The sequence below is a fragment of the Saccopteryx leptura genome, chromosome 5 (assembly GCF_036850995.1).
Source record: "Saccopteryx leptura isolate mSacLep1 chromosome 5, mSacLep1_pri_phased_curated, whole genome shotgun sequence".
Lineage (NCBI taxonomy): Eukaryota > Metazoa > Chordata > Mammalia > Chiroptera > Emballonuridae > Saccopteryx > Saccopteryx leptura.
Genome location: NC_089507.1, coordinates 204,074,881 through 204,091,371, shown reverse-complemented (window position 1 = coordinate 204,091,371; position 16,491 = coordinate 204,074,881). Strand labels below are relative to the sequence as shown.

The window sequence follows — 16,491 nt, the reverse complement described above, 5'->3', positions numbered from 1 at the left end:
ACCTCCAGTAGGAGACAGTCGTGAGAAGAATCAGACAGTTACTGGTTCAAATCCCAGCTCTGCTACCTATGAGCTGTGTTACCTAGAGTCAGTCACTTCACCTCTCTGGTCTTTGGGATTCTTAAAATGAAGACAACAGTACTTTTGCTCATCCATGCTTTCTTTGGCTTTTTATGACATCTGTACCATTGTAACTGTGCTATTTATTGGGGAAAAAATTAATACAATAAAAATATAGTTCACAAAAAAGAGCAGCTATATGTAGAGAACCTAAATGTGTCACCCAAATGGCCTTCCATGAAGGCCCTGTTGTCCCAGTACCGAGAGTGTGGGCAGCAGATGGCCTTCACTGTCACCCCTGATCCAAGGGTTGCCTTGTCCAAGGCCACGCCTGCTCCCGGGGGGGCTCACGTCCACAGACAGTGGAGGGTGCCGCGGTATGCAGACCTGACCCTCTCGGGCCAGCTGGGATGTGTCTGGAGGGCCATCTCAGCTTGGAGCTCTCTGTGGGGCTGCTGCAGGCTTTGCGGGGTCTGCCTCACAGCGAGCACAATGTGGCGGTGGTGGTGTTCTTGCTCATAGAACCCTCGAGTCATGATGTTATTAGCACTAGTAATAGTAACGTGTTCATTGCGAGCCCATGGAGGGTCCAGACCACACCTCATTCTCCCCTCTCTCCGCAGCCCCAGGCCCGGGGATGGGAACTGTGATTATCCCCACTGGCAAATGAGGCGGTGTCTGCTGGGGGGTCCTGCCCACACTGCCCGGGCCTGCAGCCCCTGCCATCTTACCTCGCAGCCTTTGGCCATAGCGAAGCCCCCTCCCAGGAGAAGGATGGTGTTCCAGGGGATGGTGTCCTGGGCCTTCTTCCATGTCAGCAGGGGCTCTATCTCTGTGTTGGGAGCTGTGCAGAGAGAAGACATTCATCCTGAGGAGCAGACTCCAGTCCCTGCAGCCCTGTCTATTCCTTTTATATATATATATAAAAGGAATATATATATAAAAGGAATAACCCAGACCAACCAGATTCTTACTCTCAGAAGCATCAGTGGGAAGTAAAGAGAACTGGGCAAACAGAAGCCACACCCAGTGTCTGATTTTAGAGCTTTAGGGAAAAAATCCACAGCATCAAGGTGTGGGGTGGGGCATCAGTTCTACTCAGAATGAAAGTAGCTTTCACGGCTCACCCCCTCTGCCCCCCCCCCCAGCCTGAGACTCTCTAGGAAACAGCCCTCTTTGTAGGCATTTGAATTTGCAAACCCCATCCTGCAGAACTAGTAAAGCCAGAGGCGAGGAGTGTCCAAGGGACTTGCTCATTTTTAAGAGGGAAAACAAGGCCCAGAGAATACAGGAACTCACGGGAGGTCACCCCACAAAATAGTAACAGAGCTGGGGTATCAGGCACCTAGCTCAAGGTGCCCTTCCCACAGCCCCAGCGAGAGGAAGCTCTGGGTCTCCTGAGCCCACTCCCAGGCGACAGAACCATGGAGGGGACCTAATGAGGAGCAGCCAGTCCACGGGCTGGCCAGGGATCTCTGAGGCCGCGAGGGGGCCTGGTGAGGAAGAGCTGCCCAAGTAAGAACTGGAGGTACTGAGGTACGTCACAACACGGCTTAGACATGCCTGTTGGTTAAAGCAGCCAGTGACAAAGGATCACATACATGACCATGGTTATATTTCTATAAGGCATCTAGAATAGACACCTCCATAAAGAAAGCAGACTGGTGGTTGGCTGTCTGGGGCTTGGCAGGAGGGGCGTGAGTGACTGCTAATGAACCAGGGTGTCTTCATCGGGTGATGAAAATGTTCTAACTGATTGTGTTGATGACTGTACGGAAAACCATTGGATTGTACATGTTAAATGGGTGATTTGTACAGTAGGTAAATTACAGCTCAATGCAGCTGTTTTATACACACACACACACACACACACACACAGTGTGTCCGTAAAGTCATGGTGCACTTTTGACTGGTCACAGGAAAGCAACAAAAGATGATAGAAATGTGAAATCTGCACCAAATAAAAGGAAAACTCTCCCAGTTTCATACCTATTCAGTGCAGTTCGATGTGGGCTCACGCACAGATTTTTTAGGGCTCCTTAGGTAGCTATCCCGTATAGCCTCTACAGACTCGTCACTGACTGATGGCCTACCAGAACAGGGTTCTCCACCAAACTGCCGGTTTCCTTCAACTGCTTATCCCACCGAGTAATGTTATTCCTATGTGGTGGCGCTTTGTTATAAACCTGCCGATATTTACATTGCACTTTGGTCACGGATTTGAATTTAGCGAGCCACAGAACACACTGAACTTTCCTCTGTACCGTTCACATCTTGACTGGCATGGCCGTGGGCTGCTCCACTGTATACACGGTGTTACATCATCATCTGCGCATGCGCACATGCTGCCACATTATCCTACAGAAACTGGGAGGGCTTTCCTTTTATTTGGTGCAGATTTCACATTCCTATCGTCTTTGGTTGCTTTCTTGTGACTGGTCAAAAGTGCACCATGACTTTACGGACACACTGTATATAAAAGGAATAACCCAGACCAACCAGATTCTTACTCTCAGAAGCATCAGTGGGAAGTAAAGAGAACTGGGCAAACAGAAGTGATCATTGAAGGTGACAGAATGGACAGAGAGGCTGCAGGACATTGGAGGGGCATTAGCGGCTGAGGTTCTGTGGGGAAACAGAGGCCGGGGAAGCGGGAATAATGAGAAAGCAGAAATTATGAGGAAATAGACACTAGGAAGAACCCGAGGGCCAGCTGTGCTACAGTAACTGTTGGGGGGACCCTTTGAAACCCTTCCTGATCCTTACATTGGACTCCCCACATTCTAACCCCCATCCTCCAAAATTGGAACTATCTTTTGTAGTACTCCATTTTTTTTTCAACAATGGAAAATAGTTAGACGATGACCCCTATTTCCTGACCCCTGGTCCAGAGCTCACCCCACTCCCCAGACAGAGATGGGTCAGGCTCAGCCTGTCACAGGCTGGCTCCTGCTGGAAATCCGGTGGGGTCACAAATCGGCACCCTGAAGGTCAAGGCCAGCCTGAAGAGGTCTGGTCTGAAGGGCTCAGTGATTCTTTCACGCGGGGCGGCAATGCTTTCTGGCAGTCTCGCCTCCCTCCCCACCACTTCCCATTCACTGAAACTCAGCCTGGGACGTCCATGTCTGGCCCCTTAGGCAACTGAGTTGCAAGTCCAGGGGTGACAAAGTTTTTTCTGTCAAAGACCAGAAAGTAAACATTTTGGGCTTTGTGGGCCAAGTGACAAAATCGAGGCTATTGCGTAGTAGGTACTTACATAACTAAAGAAAATAAAGGTCCACAAACTTCTTATTGAAGAAATTAAGGACTTTATTTATGGACATTGAAATTTGAATTTCATGTGATATTCCTGTGCCATGACATATTTTTCTCTTGATTCTTTTCAACTATTTAAAAATATGTTCCCGGCCAGGGCACACAGGAGAAGCGCCCATTTGCTTCTCCACCCCTCCGCCGCACTTTCCTCTCTGTCTCTCTCTTCCCCTCCCGCAGCCAAGGCTCCATTGGAGCAAAGATGGCCCGGGCGCTGGGGATGGCTCTGTGGCCTCTGCCTCAGGCGCTAGAGTGGCTCTGGTCGCAACATGGCGACGCCCAGGATGGGCAGAGCATCGCCCCCTGGTGGGCAGAGCGTCGCCCCTGGTGGGCGTGCCGGGTGGATCCCGGTCGGGCGCATGCGGGAGTCTGTCTGACTGTCTCTCCCTGTTTCCAGCTTCAGAAAAATGAAAAAAATTAAAAAAATAAATAAATAAATAAAAATAAAAATATGAAAGCCACTCCTAGCTCATGGGGACCATACAACACAGCCAGCCGGCTGGATTGGGCCCGTGGACTGTCGCTGCTGACCCCATCCCGGACAGTCACGCTGGCAGCCCAAAGGCCCAGGGAAAGGGGAAGAAGCAGGAAGGCTTGTGGCTCATACGATAGAGCTCTCGGGTCCCAGGCCACCGACTGCCATGCAACAGGCCCCAGAACCCACTGAGCTCACCGAGACCCCAGCCGTAACCACCTTACCTTTCAAATCACACCACCACTTGAGAGACGGTCTTTGGGATGGGAAGAAGAACAAGATGGTGACAACGGCCACACCGGTGACAGCATCAGAAGTAAATCTACAATGAAAGACAAGGCCCCAAAGCATGTGACCCTGGGCATCTCAGCAGGCCAAGGTTTGGCGGGTTTACAAATGAGGATTTGTGGGAGGGCACCAGCTGTGCGAAGGGGCCTGCCTGGTCAGAGGCCTCTGGATTCTGTCTGGCGCTGAACTCAGCATGAATGCAACCGCCCACGGATGCAAAAGCCCTTTATCCGCAGCTTGCTGGGGCTTTGAGAATTTTGAAGCCAAATAACTACTTTTCCTCCCAATTCTAGGACCCTAAGCAAAGGGACTTGACTACAGAGGAAGAATTCTAGTTTGTGGAAGCTCCATGGATCACAATAGTGGGTGAGTTCCGGTAATAGCCTTGTATTTGTTCAGCTTCTGTTTGCATTCCTCCTGGGACGGGCAGCTTACTACACGCATATAGAGTTCATGCACAACAGCACAGCCCAGATGGAGGCAGCCTTATAGCCCCTCAAAACCTAAACACCACCTTTCAGGGATCCATTAGGTATCCTACAGAGATGTTAAGCTCACAGAAGCCTGGAGTAGGCATCTTCCATTTCGGATGAGGAATCCAAGGCTCAGAAGAGCAGAAGCAACTTACTCAAGGCCAGACCATGGTCCGTGGAGGAAACTGGCATTGAACCTAGACTCCTCCAGCTCCGACTTCAATGAGCCTCAGAGCCAACTACTAACAAAAGCATGTTTAGCCCACAGATTTGGGGAGAATAGTATTCAAATGGCCAAGGAACTGGAAAAGATGGTCAAGATGACTATATTAGAGAAACATAAGTCAAAGCACCAAGGGGGTAGCATTCTGTTTGTGCCTCTGCAAACAGGCAGGCAAACTTGAAAAAGGCAGTAATATCGAATGAGGATCTTGGGAAACATAAGGGTGGTGGGAAAATAAGTATTTAACCTTCTAGAGGGCAGCAGGCAACAGGTTTCAATACTTGACATGTGAATACCCCTTGAACTCATTATTGTGCTTCTAGGAATTCATCCTCAGGAAATAACCGGACTCTTGTGCATGGGTTATATACAGGGATGTTCATTATTGGTGAGTGAAGAAAATAGACGTCATGCACGAAAGCAGCCATAGACCGCCCGTCAATGAGTAGGTGTGACTCCAGTCCAGCAGAACTTTATTTGTAGACCCTGACATTTTAATTTCATGTAACTTTCATGTGCTACAAGACACAGTTTGGGGCAATATTATTATTTAGTTTACAGTTGTTCATATGGAAAATAATAATTCATAAATAATAATACAAGAATAAACTCTGTGTTTCGCGTCCTCTTACAACTGTAAACTTACTTTTGCCCCACCCTGTATTGTCTTTTGATTTTCCCTAGCCATTATAAAGTGTAAAAACCATTCAAACACAAGGGGTGGGTAGATTTGGCCCATGAGAACTAGTTTCTTGATCTTCATCTAGATGGTGTTATAGCTCTTACCTGTTCTCTCTAGCTGTATTCTTGCCCCCACTCCATTCTCTAGTAAATGTAATTACTGTTTTACTGAGTTCTTCCCATGAGCAATTCTAATCGCCTGACCTGTGTTAACTCATCTATCCTCAGGACAAGCCAGTGAGAAGCGCCCTATGCTGATACCGTTTACAGATGGGGACACTGAGGCACAGAGAGGTTTAAGTAACTTAAAACCCTCCAACAGCTTTCCATTGCTGTCATTAAAAAAGAACAAAATATATCCAACAACCCCGCCACAATCCGGCTCTCCCCTTCCCTCCCATTTCCCCCCCTCCCACCAGGCCTTGGTCATACCAGGCTTCTGTCAATTCTTCAAATGTCCTAAGTTGGTCCCTACCTTAGGCTCCCAGTAGACAGCCCCAGGTGTCTCTAGGTACCTCCACTCTTCCAAACCTTTGGTTCTTCCCAGAACCATCCAAAGTCAAGGTCTCCGGCTCCTTCCTTTTATAATTTCACTCCTTGCACTCATTACAACAAGTTACTTTGTTGTCTACTTGTTTCTGTCTTCTGTGTCCTCAGCATCAACATAATGCTTAGCACACATTAGGCTCTTGATAAATGTTGATTGAATGAATGAACACATGGTGTGCTCAGAGCTGCCCAATTTGTAAGAGGCAGAGCTGCCACTGGAACCCAGTTTTGTCTGATTTCAAAGCCAAAGCTCTTAATACATGAGAACTCAAACGTCTTATCATCCAAACCTAAGTTCCTTTGAAGGTAAAAGGAGGAGCTGTTCATAGTTTCCAGGGACAAGAGGTATGAACCCAGCCCAGGTCACCCCTGCTGCACGGCCTCTCCAGCTCCACGGGGCCCACCCCAGAATCTCCCTGTTTCGCTCCAGCCCATGGATCCCCAGAGGCTCACCCAGGGATGAAGAGATTGTCCCAGCCAGGGATGAACTTCGGGTCCCGGAAGAAGAGGAGAAGGGCGAACATGCAGAAAAGAGTGAAAACGGCCTGCTCGGCAAACCTGTAATGCAGATGTGCAGGCACGTGGGGACCTTGGGCTCGGGCGGACCGCACAGTGGGGAGGGCCTTGCACAGGTGCCCAGGGGGTGGTTGGGCCCAGACCATGCCTCTGAGAACTGAAAAAAGTAATTCACCCCCAGGAAGCCCCCAACGGGAGCAGAGGGTTGCCCCACGGGGTAAGTGGTGCCTGCCTGGGACTTCCACACTCACCACACTTTTTCTGAGTATCCAGAACCCTCTCCCCCCAAACTATTCATATCGTGTCTACTGGGAATTTCCCACAGTCCTTTGCAGAATCCAGAGACAAAGAAAGAAACAGAGACAGAGTCAGAAAAGCAGAGAGAAAGGAGACAGGCAGAGAGGTAAGCAAAGAGAGAAGGGCAGTCACACACACAGAGGCAGACAGACAGACAGAAACAGAGTGGGACAAACACAGAAAGGACAGACATGAAGAGAGGGATACAAAGAGGTGGAAAGAGAGAATCCTCAAATGTTGGGGCAAGTATCTACCCAATGTGCCCATTTCATGGATTGGGGAACAGGGCCCGGAGAGGGTTAGTGCCTGGCCTCGGGTCACACAGGAAGTTAGTGGCAGCATCAGCCCTTGGTGGCAGGCCTGCTGACTCCTAGTTATTTTTACCACATGACGCACATACATTAAACAAGGTCCTGGAAGCCACCCAAGGCAATGTCGAGTATCCCATGTACCAGGAGGGAGGCAGGTCCCCAACCCACCGGGGGGCTTTCTGGTCCTCAGCATATCTACGCCGGCCCCAGGGCAAGAGGCTGACTGTGGAAGCCGCCTCCCCACCCTCCATCTCCAGGATCCCATTTCAGCCCCTTGGTCCTGATATTCCCCTTGGACCCAGCCCCAGGGACCCAGAGATCAGAGCTGGAGGTAGCTCTCCTCCGAGTCTAAGGCCCAGCTTTCTCCCCACCCCCAGGACCCCAGAGTCACGTACTTCATGGGCCCCAGTCTCTTTAGCTCCTCCCGAATCACGGCTTGAGCCCTATTTTTTGCATCATCATTTTTCATCCCAGATGTCTTCTTCCTCCAGCCCCTGAAACAGAAAGTGGGGAAGTTAAGAGTGGCCACCGCAGGAATGCTAATTTCTCCCCAGCCCACCGGGCTGGGTCTCATCAGCTCTGCTCTGGAGGCTGCAATGGCCTTCTGAGGGGCCTCCCTCTGTGCTCCCGTTCTAAAACCAGCTCTCCCTACCTACAGCCTGGATGGGCTTTAAAAAATGTGAACCTGATTGTATGACTCCCGGGGGGGGGGGGGGGGCTCAAACAGAAATATGAATAAATAGACAAATCAAGAGAATAAAATAGAAAAGTCCAGAAACACACCTAAACATAACTGGGAATTTAGTTTCTGATAAAGTTGGAATTGCAGATGGGTGTGCAAAAGATGGGCTATTCAGCCAATGGTGTTGGACACACAGATCCACGGAGCAGGACTGAGAGTGCAGAAATAAATCCATATATCGATGGTCAATTGAGTTTTGATAGGGATGCCAAGACCACTCAAAGGGCCAAAAACAGTCTTTTAACAATTGGTGCTAGGTAGGACAACTGGACAGCCACATGCAAAAGAGTGAATGTGGCTGAACCCTTACCTCCTACCAGATACAAAATTTCACTCCAAATGGATTGAAGACCTGATTATAAAAGTTAAAGCTATAAAATTCTTAGAAAACATAGGGGTAAATTTTCATGGCCTTGGACTAGTCACTGTTTCTTAGATATAACATCAAAAACTCAAGCAACCAAAGATAGATAAATTAGACATCATCAAAATGAAAAACTGTTGTGGACCTGGCCGGTTGGCTCAGCGGTAGAGCGTGGGCCTGGCGTGCAGGGGACCTGGGTTCGATTCCCAGCCAGGGCACACAGGAGAAGCGCCCATTTGCTTCTCCACCTCCACCCCCTCCTTCCTCTCTGTCTCTCTCTTCCCATCCCGCAGCCAAGGCTCCATTGGAGCAAAGATGGCCCGGGCACTGGGGATGGCTCCTTGGCCTCTGCCCCAGGCGCTAGAGTGGCTCTGGTCACGGCAGAGCGAGGCCCCGGAGGGGCAAAGCATCGCCCCCTGGTGGGCAGAGCATCCGCCCCTGGTGGGCGTGCCAGGTGGATCCCAGTTGGGCGCATGCGGGAGTCTGTCTGACTGTCTCTCCCTGTTTCCAGCTTCAGAAAAATACAAAAAAAAAAAGAAAAACTGTTGTGTGTCAATAAATGGTGCTGGGACAAATGAGTGGTTATCTGGAACAGAAAACAAAACAAAACAAAAAACCCCTGCACACAGCACCCTAAGGATAAACTACAACTCAATTAAAATTTTAACATACAGAATGTTAAAATAGCAGAAGAAAACATGTGATTACTTTTTTAAAATAACTCCTTTAATGGGAAGGTCCTTTTAACTATAATGGAAAATTTATAAGGCACATGTGAAAAGATTGATAAACTCATCTATATAAAATTTTCTCAAAAATTCAACATGGAAGAAAACACTATAAACAAAATAAAAAACAAATCAGGAAAAATACTTGCAACTCATATTGCAGAATAATCACTAATCTTTCAAAATACAAAGAATGCTAGAAGTTAATAAGACCAATACCAATAGTCCTTTTGAAAAAATGTCCAAAAGATATAAACACACAGTTTAAATTCACGGGAAAGGAAATACCAATGGTCCCACATGAATATATAAAACTTTTTCATACTGACCTTCAACAGTAAAAGTTGCTCAAAAATACTCTCACTAAAATAAATGTAAATTATTTTTCTCTTATCAGATTGGAAAAAATCCACTTTGCTATATGCAAACAGACACTTTCATACATGGTAAATGGAAGAACAAATTAGTACAATTCTTATGGAGAATGACTTGACCACATCTATTAAAATAAAAATGTGTTTTTTTACTAGTATTGATGATGGGTGAATTAACTGTGGTCTAAAGCATAGCAGGCAGGTCATCTATCATTCATAATCCCCATATCCCTGGGAAGTAAGATCTACTACAATCACCATGTATGAAGAAAACATGAAACTATAAGGCAGGGGTCCCCAAACTACGGCCCGCGGGCTGCATGCGGCCCCCTGAGGCCATTTATCCGGCCCCCACCACACTTCCGGAAGGGGCACCTCTTTCATGGGTGGTCAGTGAGAGGAGCACAGGATGCGACGCATCCTGGAGTACTGTATGTGGCGGCGCCGCAAAGTGCAGTGTCGCTCACATACAGTACTACTTCTGGTGACGCAGGGTGCACGGTCATGGCTCCAGAAGTACGTCATATCGCTTGTTACGGCTAGCAGTGACAAATATGGAACTGGACATTGACCATCTCATTAGTCAAAAGCAGGCCCATAGTTCCCATTGAAATACTGGTCAGTTTGTTGATTTAAATTTACTTGTTCTTTATTTTAAATATTGTATTTGTTCCCGTTTTATTTTTTTACTTTAAAATAAGATATGTGCAGTGTGCATAGGGATTTGTTCATAGTTTTTTTTTTTATAGTCCGGCCCTCCAACGGTCTGAGGGACAGTGAACTGGCCCCCTGTGTAAAAAGTTTGGGGACACCTGCTATAAGGACAAGCCTCAGTTTACACAGTAGACAGACTTAGGAAGCCCACTCCCCAGCGAGAAGGAACCTGGGTCAAACACAGTTCAGTCTGGCTCAAAGCTCGAGTTAAACACGAAGGGTACCTCAGGGTCATTGCCCCATACAGGAAGGAGATCCAAAGCCAGGCCAGCAGCAGGAACAGCAGCATGAGGGGGAAGGCGAAGATGAACCAGGAGCCGAAATTCACCACGTCACACCGCGGGAAGAAGCTGGAGAAACGAGGGAGCCGAGTGCCAGACTTGGTCGTCAATCTTGTCGTTTCGTGTGTGTGTGTGTGTGTGTGTGTGTGTGTGTGCGCGCGCGCGCGTGTGCATAGAAAAACTAAAAATATGAAAGTATGCTAAATATTAACAGTAGGATGAAAAGTATTTCAAATTTTTCATTTTTTTCTATATTTTCCAAAGGTTCCATAATATACCTAGTACATGTATGATCAGAATGCATTTGGGGAGCAAAGTCCAAGGAGAACACTCAGGGCAGCGATGACCCTGTCTCCCCAGGATCCTGGCTGGAGAATCGCTTAGCATTCCCTCTAAATCCCCTCCCCCCAGACCAGAAGGTCCAAGCCTGTGCAATTAAATGTTGCATATTATTTGCATGTAATTTGCATGCTATCTACTCCAAATCCTTCACGTTTGATATTTTTACCTACAGCTCTAGCATTTCCCCCCCCCCCCCGCCCCTATTTCTTCTAAGTTGGGACAGAGTTCTGTGCATGTCAGGGCAGACAAGCAGTCTTAAAACTCAGACCGCAACTGCCACGCATTACCCCCTCCCTCAACTCTGGGACCAGCCCAGGAGGCTCCCCAGAACCCATTATCTTTCCTGTCTGGCCCGTTCTGATTGAGGAGACTACAGGGCCAGTCCAGACGGTCCTCAATCTGAAACAGGACCATCTGGGTTTCCGGGGTTTCGGTTGCTATCACAAAAACCCAAAGCATAGGCCCTGGCCAGTTGGCTCAGTGGTAGAGCGTCGGCCTGGCGTGCGGGGGACCCGGGTTCGATTCCCGGCCAGGACACATAGGAAAAGCGCCCATTTGCTTCTCCACCACCCCCCTTCTTCCTCTCTGTCTCTCTCTTCCCCTCCCACAGCCAAGGCTCCATTGGAGCAAAGATGGCCCGGGCGCTGGGGATGGCTTCTTGGCCGCTGCCCCAGGCGCTAGAGTGGCTCTGGTCATGGCAGAGCGACGCCCCGGAGGGGCAGAGCATCGCCCCCTGGTGGGCAGAGCCTCGCCCCTGGTGGGCGTGCCGGGTGGATCCCAGTCGGGCGCATGCGGGAGTCTGTCTGACTGTCTCTCCCCATTTCCAGCTTCAGGGAAAAAAAAAGAAAAAGAAAAACCCAAAGCATAGCCAGGTCTTGCTCAAAGAAAGGAGATGAGAAGACACCCAAGATCTGCAGTGGGCTCAAACCAACTGGGAAAACACTGACACCTGACCCCTATCCCACACCTTCTGAATCTCTGCACCTGAGACCAAGTGGATTTTCCCACCTCCCCCAGTGACTCTAATAAACACCCATTGGCTGAGAATCACCTGTTTCTACCAACGAATAGTAATATCAAGGAATTTAAGAACCCGAGAACATAGTAGAGGTTTCAGGTTTTGAAATCAGCTGGAGAGGCAAAACAGGGATGTACTTAAAATTTCTCATGAAAATCATTTTGGTTATCCACAAGTATAGTACCGATCTGGGTGCGCCAAACCCACCCTCAGGGACACCAGCATGAGCTTGCCCTCCACCCTCCTGATTAGTCCTCGATTTCTTGAGTGAGTAGCAGGTAAAGAAGTCGGCCAGCATGGGGGGGGGGCATGCTGAATATCAAAGACTTTTTACTGTTATTTGTTTGCCAAATGCTTACTTGCACTCAGATAGATTAAATAAATATATGCTGCATCTCTGCTGCCCAGGAATCTTAGAAACCCCACCTCTCAGAATCCTAGAATCTGAAAATCTTAGAATCTTGAGATACAGGAATTTTAAAAATCTTTGAACCATGAGGCTTGGAATGATGGAATTGACAAGTCATGCTATCTGAGAAACCTTCTCTGAGTCTCATGACGGCCTCTGTTTGAACAGTTTCAGCGATGGGGAGACTTTACCTCCGGGTGGGACCCACTCCACTGCTGGCCCGTGTGCACGGTTGCAAAGCTTCTCTCTGGACACGACAGCCACAGACCAATGTCTCCAGTCGGGGTGTTTTTAAAGCAGACGCCACTCTTCTGCTCACAGCTGTCTGCTGATTCCCCATGGGGTCCTTACAACGGTTGCCTTAGTCTGACTTCTTCTTACCGCATCTCCTCCCACAATCCCCTTCACCTTCTACACTGCAGTCTCGCTGGTCTGCATGTCGTTCACCTTTGCACAGGCTCTGCCCTGTCTGGAAGGCTCTTCCCGCCTGTGCCCAGGTAGCTCACCCTCCCACTTCTAGGTCTCTGCTCAAATAACACCTTATTAGAGAGGTCGACCATCCCTGACCAACCCATATAAAATAACACCCACTCCTGTCCCTTCCACCCCCTTCTCCTGCTTTATTTTATTTCACAACTTATCACACTGACGTATCCCATAGTCATTTGCTTTTTCCTTTACTGCTAGTCTCCCCACCAGAATAGAAGTCCCCCAGAGCAGAGCCTTTGCTGGGTTTTGGGATTTGCGGGATCCCCAGAGCCTGGCCAATAGAAGGCGCTCAAGACACACATTCCCTGGATGTTAAATGAAGGATGGGGAAAAGGAGAAGGAAACTCCAGCGCCAAGTGAGGGGCACTTGCTTTTACCTCTTGAGTCCACCAATCAGGATAAGGTTGGGACCCGTGCCCGTGAGGGTGGCAATGCCCCCAATGCTGGCTGAGTAGGGGATGGAGAGGAGGAAGCCCTTCCAGATGTTTCTGCGATATTCTTCCTCATTCTTGGAGCTGGCTGGAAGAGCCAACGGAGCCTCTGCCTCCACAGGGAAGTCTTTGCTTTAAACAAACGCGGAGAGAAGCTGTTCAGAACACGCTCGGCATTCCCGGTCTCGCGGGAAAACGGCTCACATGTTGCTTGCGTTCGGAGAGCTCAATGGCTTTTCGAGAAGGTAATTTGGCACAGGCATTAAAGACCTCTAAAAACCTGAAACCCTTCAGCTCAGGGATTCGATTATTCTAAAATTGTATCCTAAAAAAGTAATTGGGCAAATGGCTCAGGTGTGGGTACAAGAGCTCACCATAGTATTCAATATATAATTTAAATGGAAAACATCCTAAATCGCCATCAAAAAGGGATTGATTAAATAAGGACGACCCTTTTCCCAGATGGAACACCAATGCACCTGTTCACAGTGATGACTTAGGTGAGTGCATTAAGATGAAAGGTGTCCATTACATAAAGTGAAAAGATAGGTAACAGCACTAGTTTTTTGTTTTGTTTTGTTTTAATATTCACATACTTTATGAATATTTGAGGATAAGAAAACTCTAGTAATAAGCAAAGTCATTTTGGGCCTTTCTTGGGGGTGGAACTAGGGATTTTTTTTTTTTCTATTTGTATTTTTTGGGTTGTTTTCTTTGCACAGCTCAAGAGTTTGGGGAAAGAATAAAATTTTAAACTGCTAATTATTTAGTTGAAAGATAAGGATGTTGACACAAATTTGTTGAGGTGGAAAGATGTTCACCGCACTCCATTAACTGAGGTAACAGCTTCCGAAATTGCATATATAGAATTATCAATATTTTTATTTAAGAAAACATATTTATGTATACAGAGAAATATCAGAAATGATCTGCAATGGTATTCACTTAACTATTTTAATCTGTCTTTGGGAGTGAGATGCTGAACATATTTTTTTTGTTGTTGTTTAAGAGTATTTTTTTTTTTTGGCTTGTGCAATGATAAAATGTTTATAAGTGAACAAAATTAAGACGTGCCCCTGTGCAACAAATCACCCATTTTTAAAGAATAAAAGATCCTCGAATACCTTTTGGCCTTGATGGCTGCATGTGCGGCCCCTTCTCCAGTGACTAGTGAGGACACGACCTGGGGCCTGAAAGAAACACGAGAAAGCAGCTGGAGACTCACGTCATACATATCCTAACTCAAGGGGTCGGGAACCTATGGTTCGCGAGCCAGATGTGGCTCTTTAAGATGATGGCTGCATCTGGCTCGCAGACAAATCTTTAATAAAAAATAATAATAACGTTAAAAAATATAAAACATTCTCATGTATTACAATTCATTCATTTCCTACCGCTCATGTTCATGGTTGCGGGTGGCTGGAGCCAATCACAGCTGTCCTCCGGGACAACACCACATTTTTATTGGATAATGCCTAACGTACACGGGAATTCTCTCATGGGAATTACATTTTAAAATATGTGGCGTTCATGGCTCTCTCAGCCAAAAAGGTTCCTGACCCCTGTCCTAACTTCTTAGGGTGAGCGGCCTGGTCAGGAAGTGTAGCCTCCCTCGGATCAGGGCGCCCAACCGGACTGAGCCTCACAGTGAGAATGAGAGAGCAGGAGGGGCCCTATGGCTCATCTCCTACAACCCCTTCTTCGTTCGGATAGGGAGACTGAGGCCCAGAGAAGGTTTGGGGTTTGCATCCAGCGGACATGGAGTGTCTTTTCCGATAAACTCAGCACAAGCTCTGCACAGGCAGATGGTGAAAACTGATTCCCAGGTTGCATGGTAGTGAGGGGCGGGGCCATCGCAGAACCCACACCTTCGAGCTGGACTCAAAGCTCCCAAATGGTGCCAGGAGGGAACACAGGCCATGGGATAAGACAGTCAGGTGCGAGATCATGTTCCTTCTCTCTGACCCTCCCTTGGCTCCCATCTCATTCAAAGGTTACATCAATGGCCTACGAGGTCCTACGTGCTCTGACCCTCCACCACCTCCCTCTTGCCACACAGGTGGTCTCTCTGACGCTACCTCCTGCCATCCACTCACCCAGCTCCAACCACACAGGACGCACACAGGCTTCCTGTCTGTCTTGGACTCTAAGAAACTTTATACCTGCTGACCCCTCAGCTGAGAACACTCTACAGATCCCCTGTCACCCCTCACTTCCTGCAGGTGTCTGCTCATGCACGACCTTCTTGGAGAGCCCTTCCCTGACCACCCGTTTTAAAGCTTCCCTTTGCCACTGCCAGGCCCCCTCCCTAGCCCTCTTTCCTGCTTTGTTCTCCTGCACAACACTCACAACTATCTGATATACTATGGCTTTCACGTGTGTGTTTGTTCTTTGTCGCCGAGGCATACGATGGTCTGAGATATTTTGTCTGTTCACAGCACCCCTGGTAGCGCCAGGCTCATCCTAAGCTCTCTGTGAATATTTATAGAATGAATGAAACAGGCCTGATGGAGACCCAGCAATGCTGAGAGCAAGTCACTTTACTCCCCACTGTTTCATCACCATTATTAAATCAGGAGCACGATGTCATGAATAACAAGCGCTACCATCGTGCGTGTAGGGCCTAGCAACCTGCGTGGACGACCTTATTCCATTTAATCTCAAAACAGCCCTGCAGGGTGGGTTCCAATATCACGTCCAGTTGGTAGGTGAACTTAATCAAGGCTCAGAAAGGTTAAGTGACCTGTTTAAATGACACAGCAGGTAAGCAGTGGAGCCAGGGTTCAAAGTCAGGTCTGTGTGACTCCAAACCCCAAAATCTTAGCCACATTGTCACAAAGGTCACCAAAGACCGAACATGCCATTGATGGGAAGGTGCTTCCTGACTCACGTACGTGTGAAGGATTACCATTGTCTCGGAGGGTGTTTTTGTCCTTAGAGCCTCTTGGCCTGCTCTGCCCTCCTCCTTGACTATCATGTGGCTTGTGCTCTCCTCTTCTGGGCCTGCCCTGGAGACCCTCCCCTTATCAGAACTCTCGGGGTGTCATGTGCGCCCCTGCCCTGCCCAATTTGCATTTCTGAGGAGTCCCTGGAGGTCTATGCCTAAGCCAAAGGATGGAAAGTTGGGCGTTTAGGTCATTGGAGAAAGTTTCAGAGATGGGAGGGAGGTTGCTTGCAGCACTGAGTTGTCGTCCATGAGCTCCTGGGACCAAGCAGTGGCTGTGCTATGATTTCCACCAGGAACTCACTCTTCTATGCTGGCCAGAAATAGCACCTCCGTGGGCGTAGTGTACAGGCCTTTCGTCCGCACAGCAGCTAGGAGAGGAAAGCAGGATGTCTTTAGTGTCGTGTGACTGGGACAGGAGGGCGCCCGTTCTTCTGTAGGCAGCCAAGAGTGCTTCTCCGGGCTCCACT

General features: G+C 48.3%; 1 protein-coding gene across 2 annotated transcripts in view; it reads right to left on the bottom strand.

Moving 5' to 3' along the window:
• SLC13A3 (solute carrier family 13 member 3) overlaps positions 1 to 16,491 on the bottom strand; it is a 60,118-nt gene that overhangs the window by 10,795 nt on the left and 32,832 nt on the right. For both annotated transcript variants that reach the window (XM_066387610.1, XM_066387611.1), the window contains 8 exons: positions 16,326 to 16,392; positions 14,202 to 14,267; positions 13,024 to 13,209; positions 10,332 to 10,457; positions 7,581 to 7,679; positions 6,515 to 6,619; positions 4,072 to 4,169; positions 792 to 904 (listed from right to left, as the gene is read on the bottom strand). In XM_066387610.1, coding sequence (XP_066243707.1) covers positions 792 to 904; positions 4,072 to 4,169; positions 6,515 to 6,619; positions 7,581 to 7,679; positions 10,332 to 10,457; positions 13,024 to 13,209; positions 14,202 to 14,267; positions 16,326 to 16,392 — 860 coding nt within the window. The remainder of the gene's footprint in view (positions 1 to 791; positions 905 to 4,071; positions 4,170 to 6,514; positions 6,620 to 7,580; positions 7,680 to 10,331; positions 10,458 to 13,023; positions 13,210 to 14,201; positions 14,268 to 16,325; positions 16,393 to 16,491) is intronic.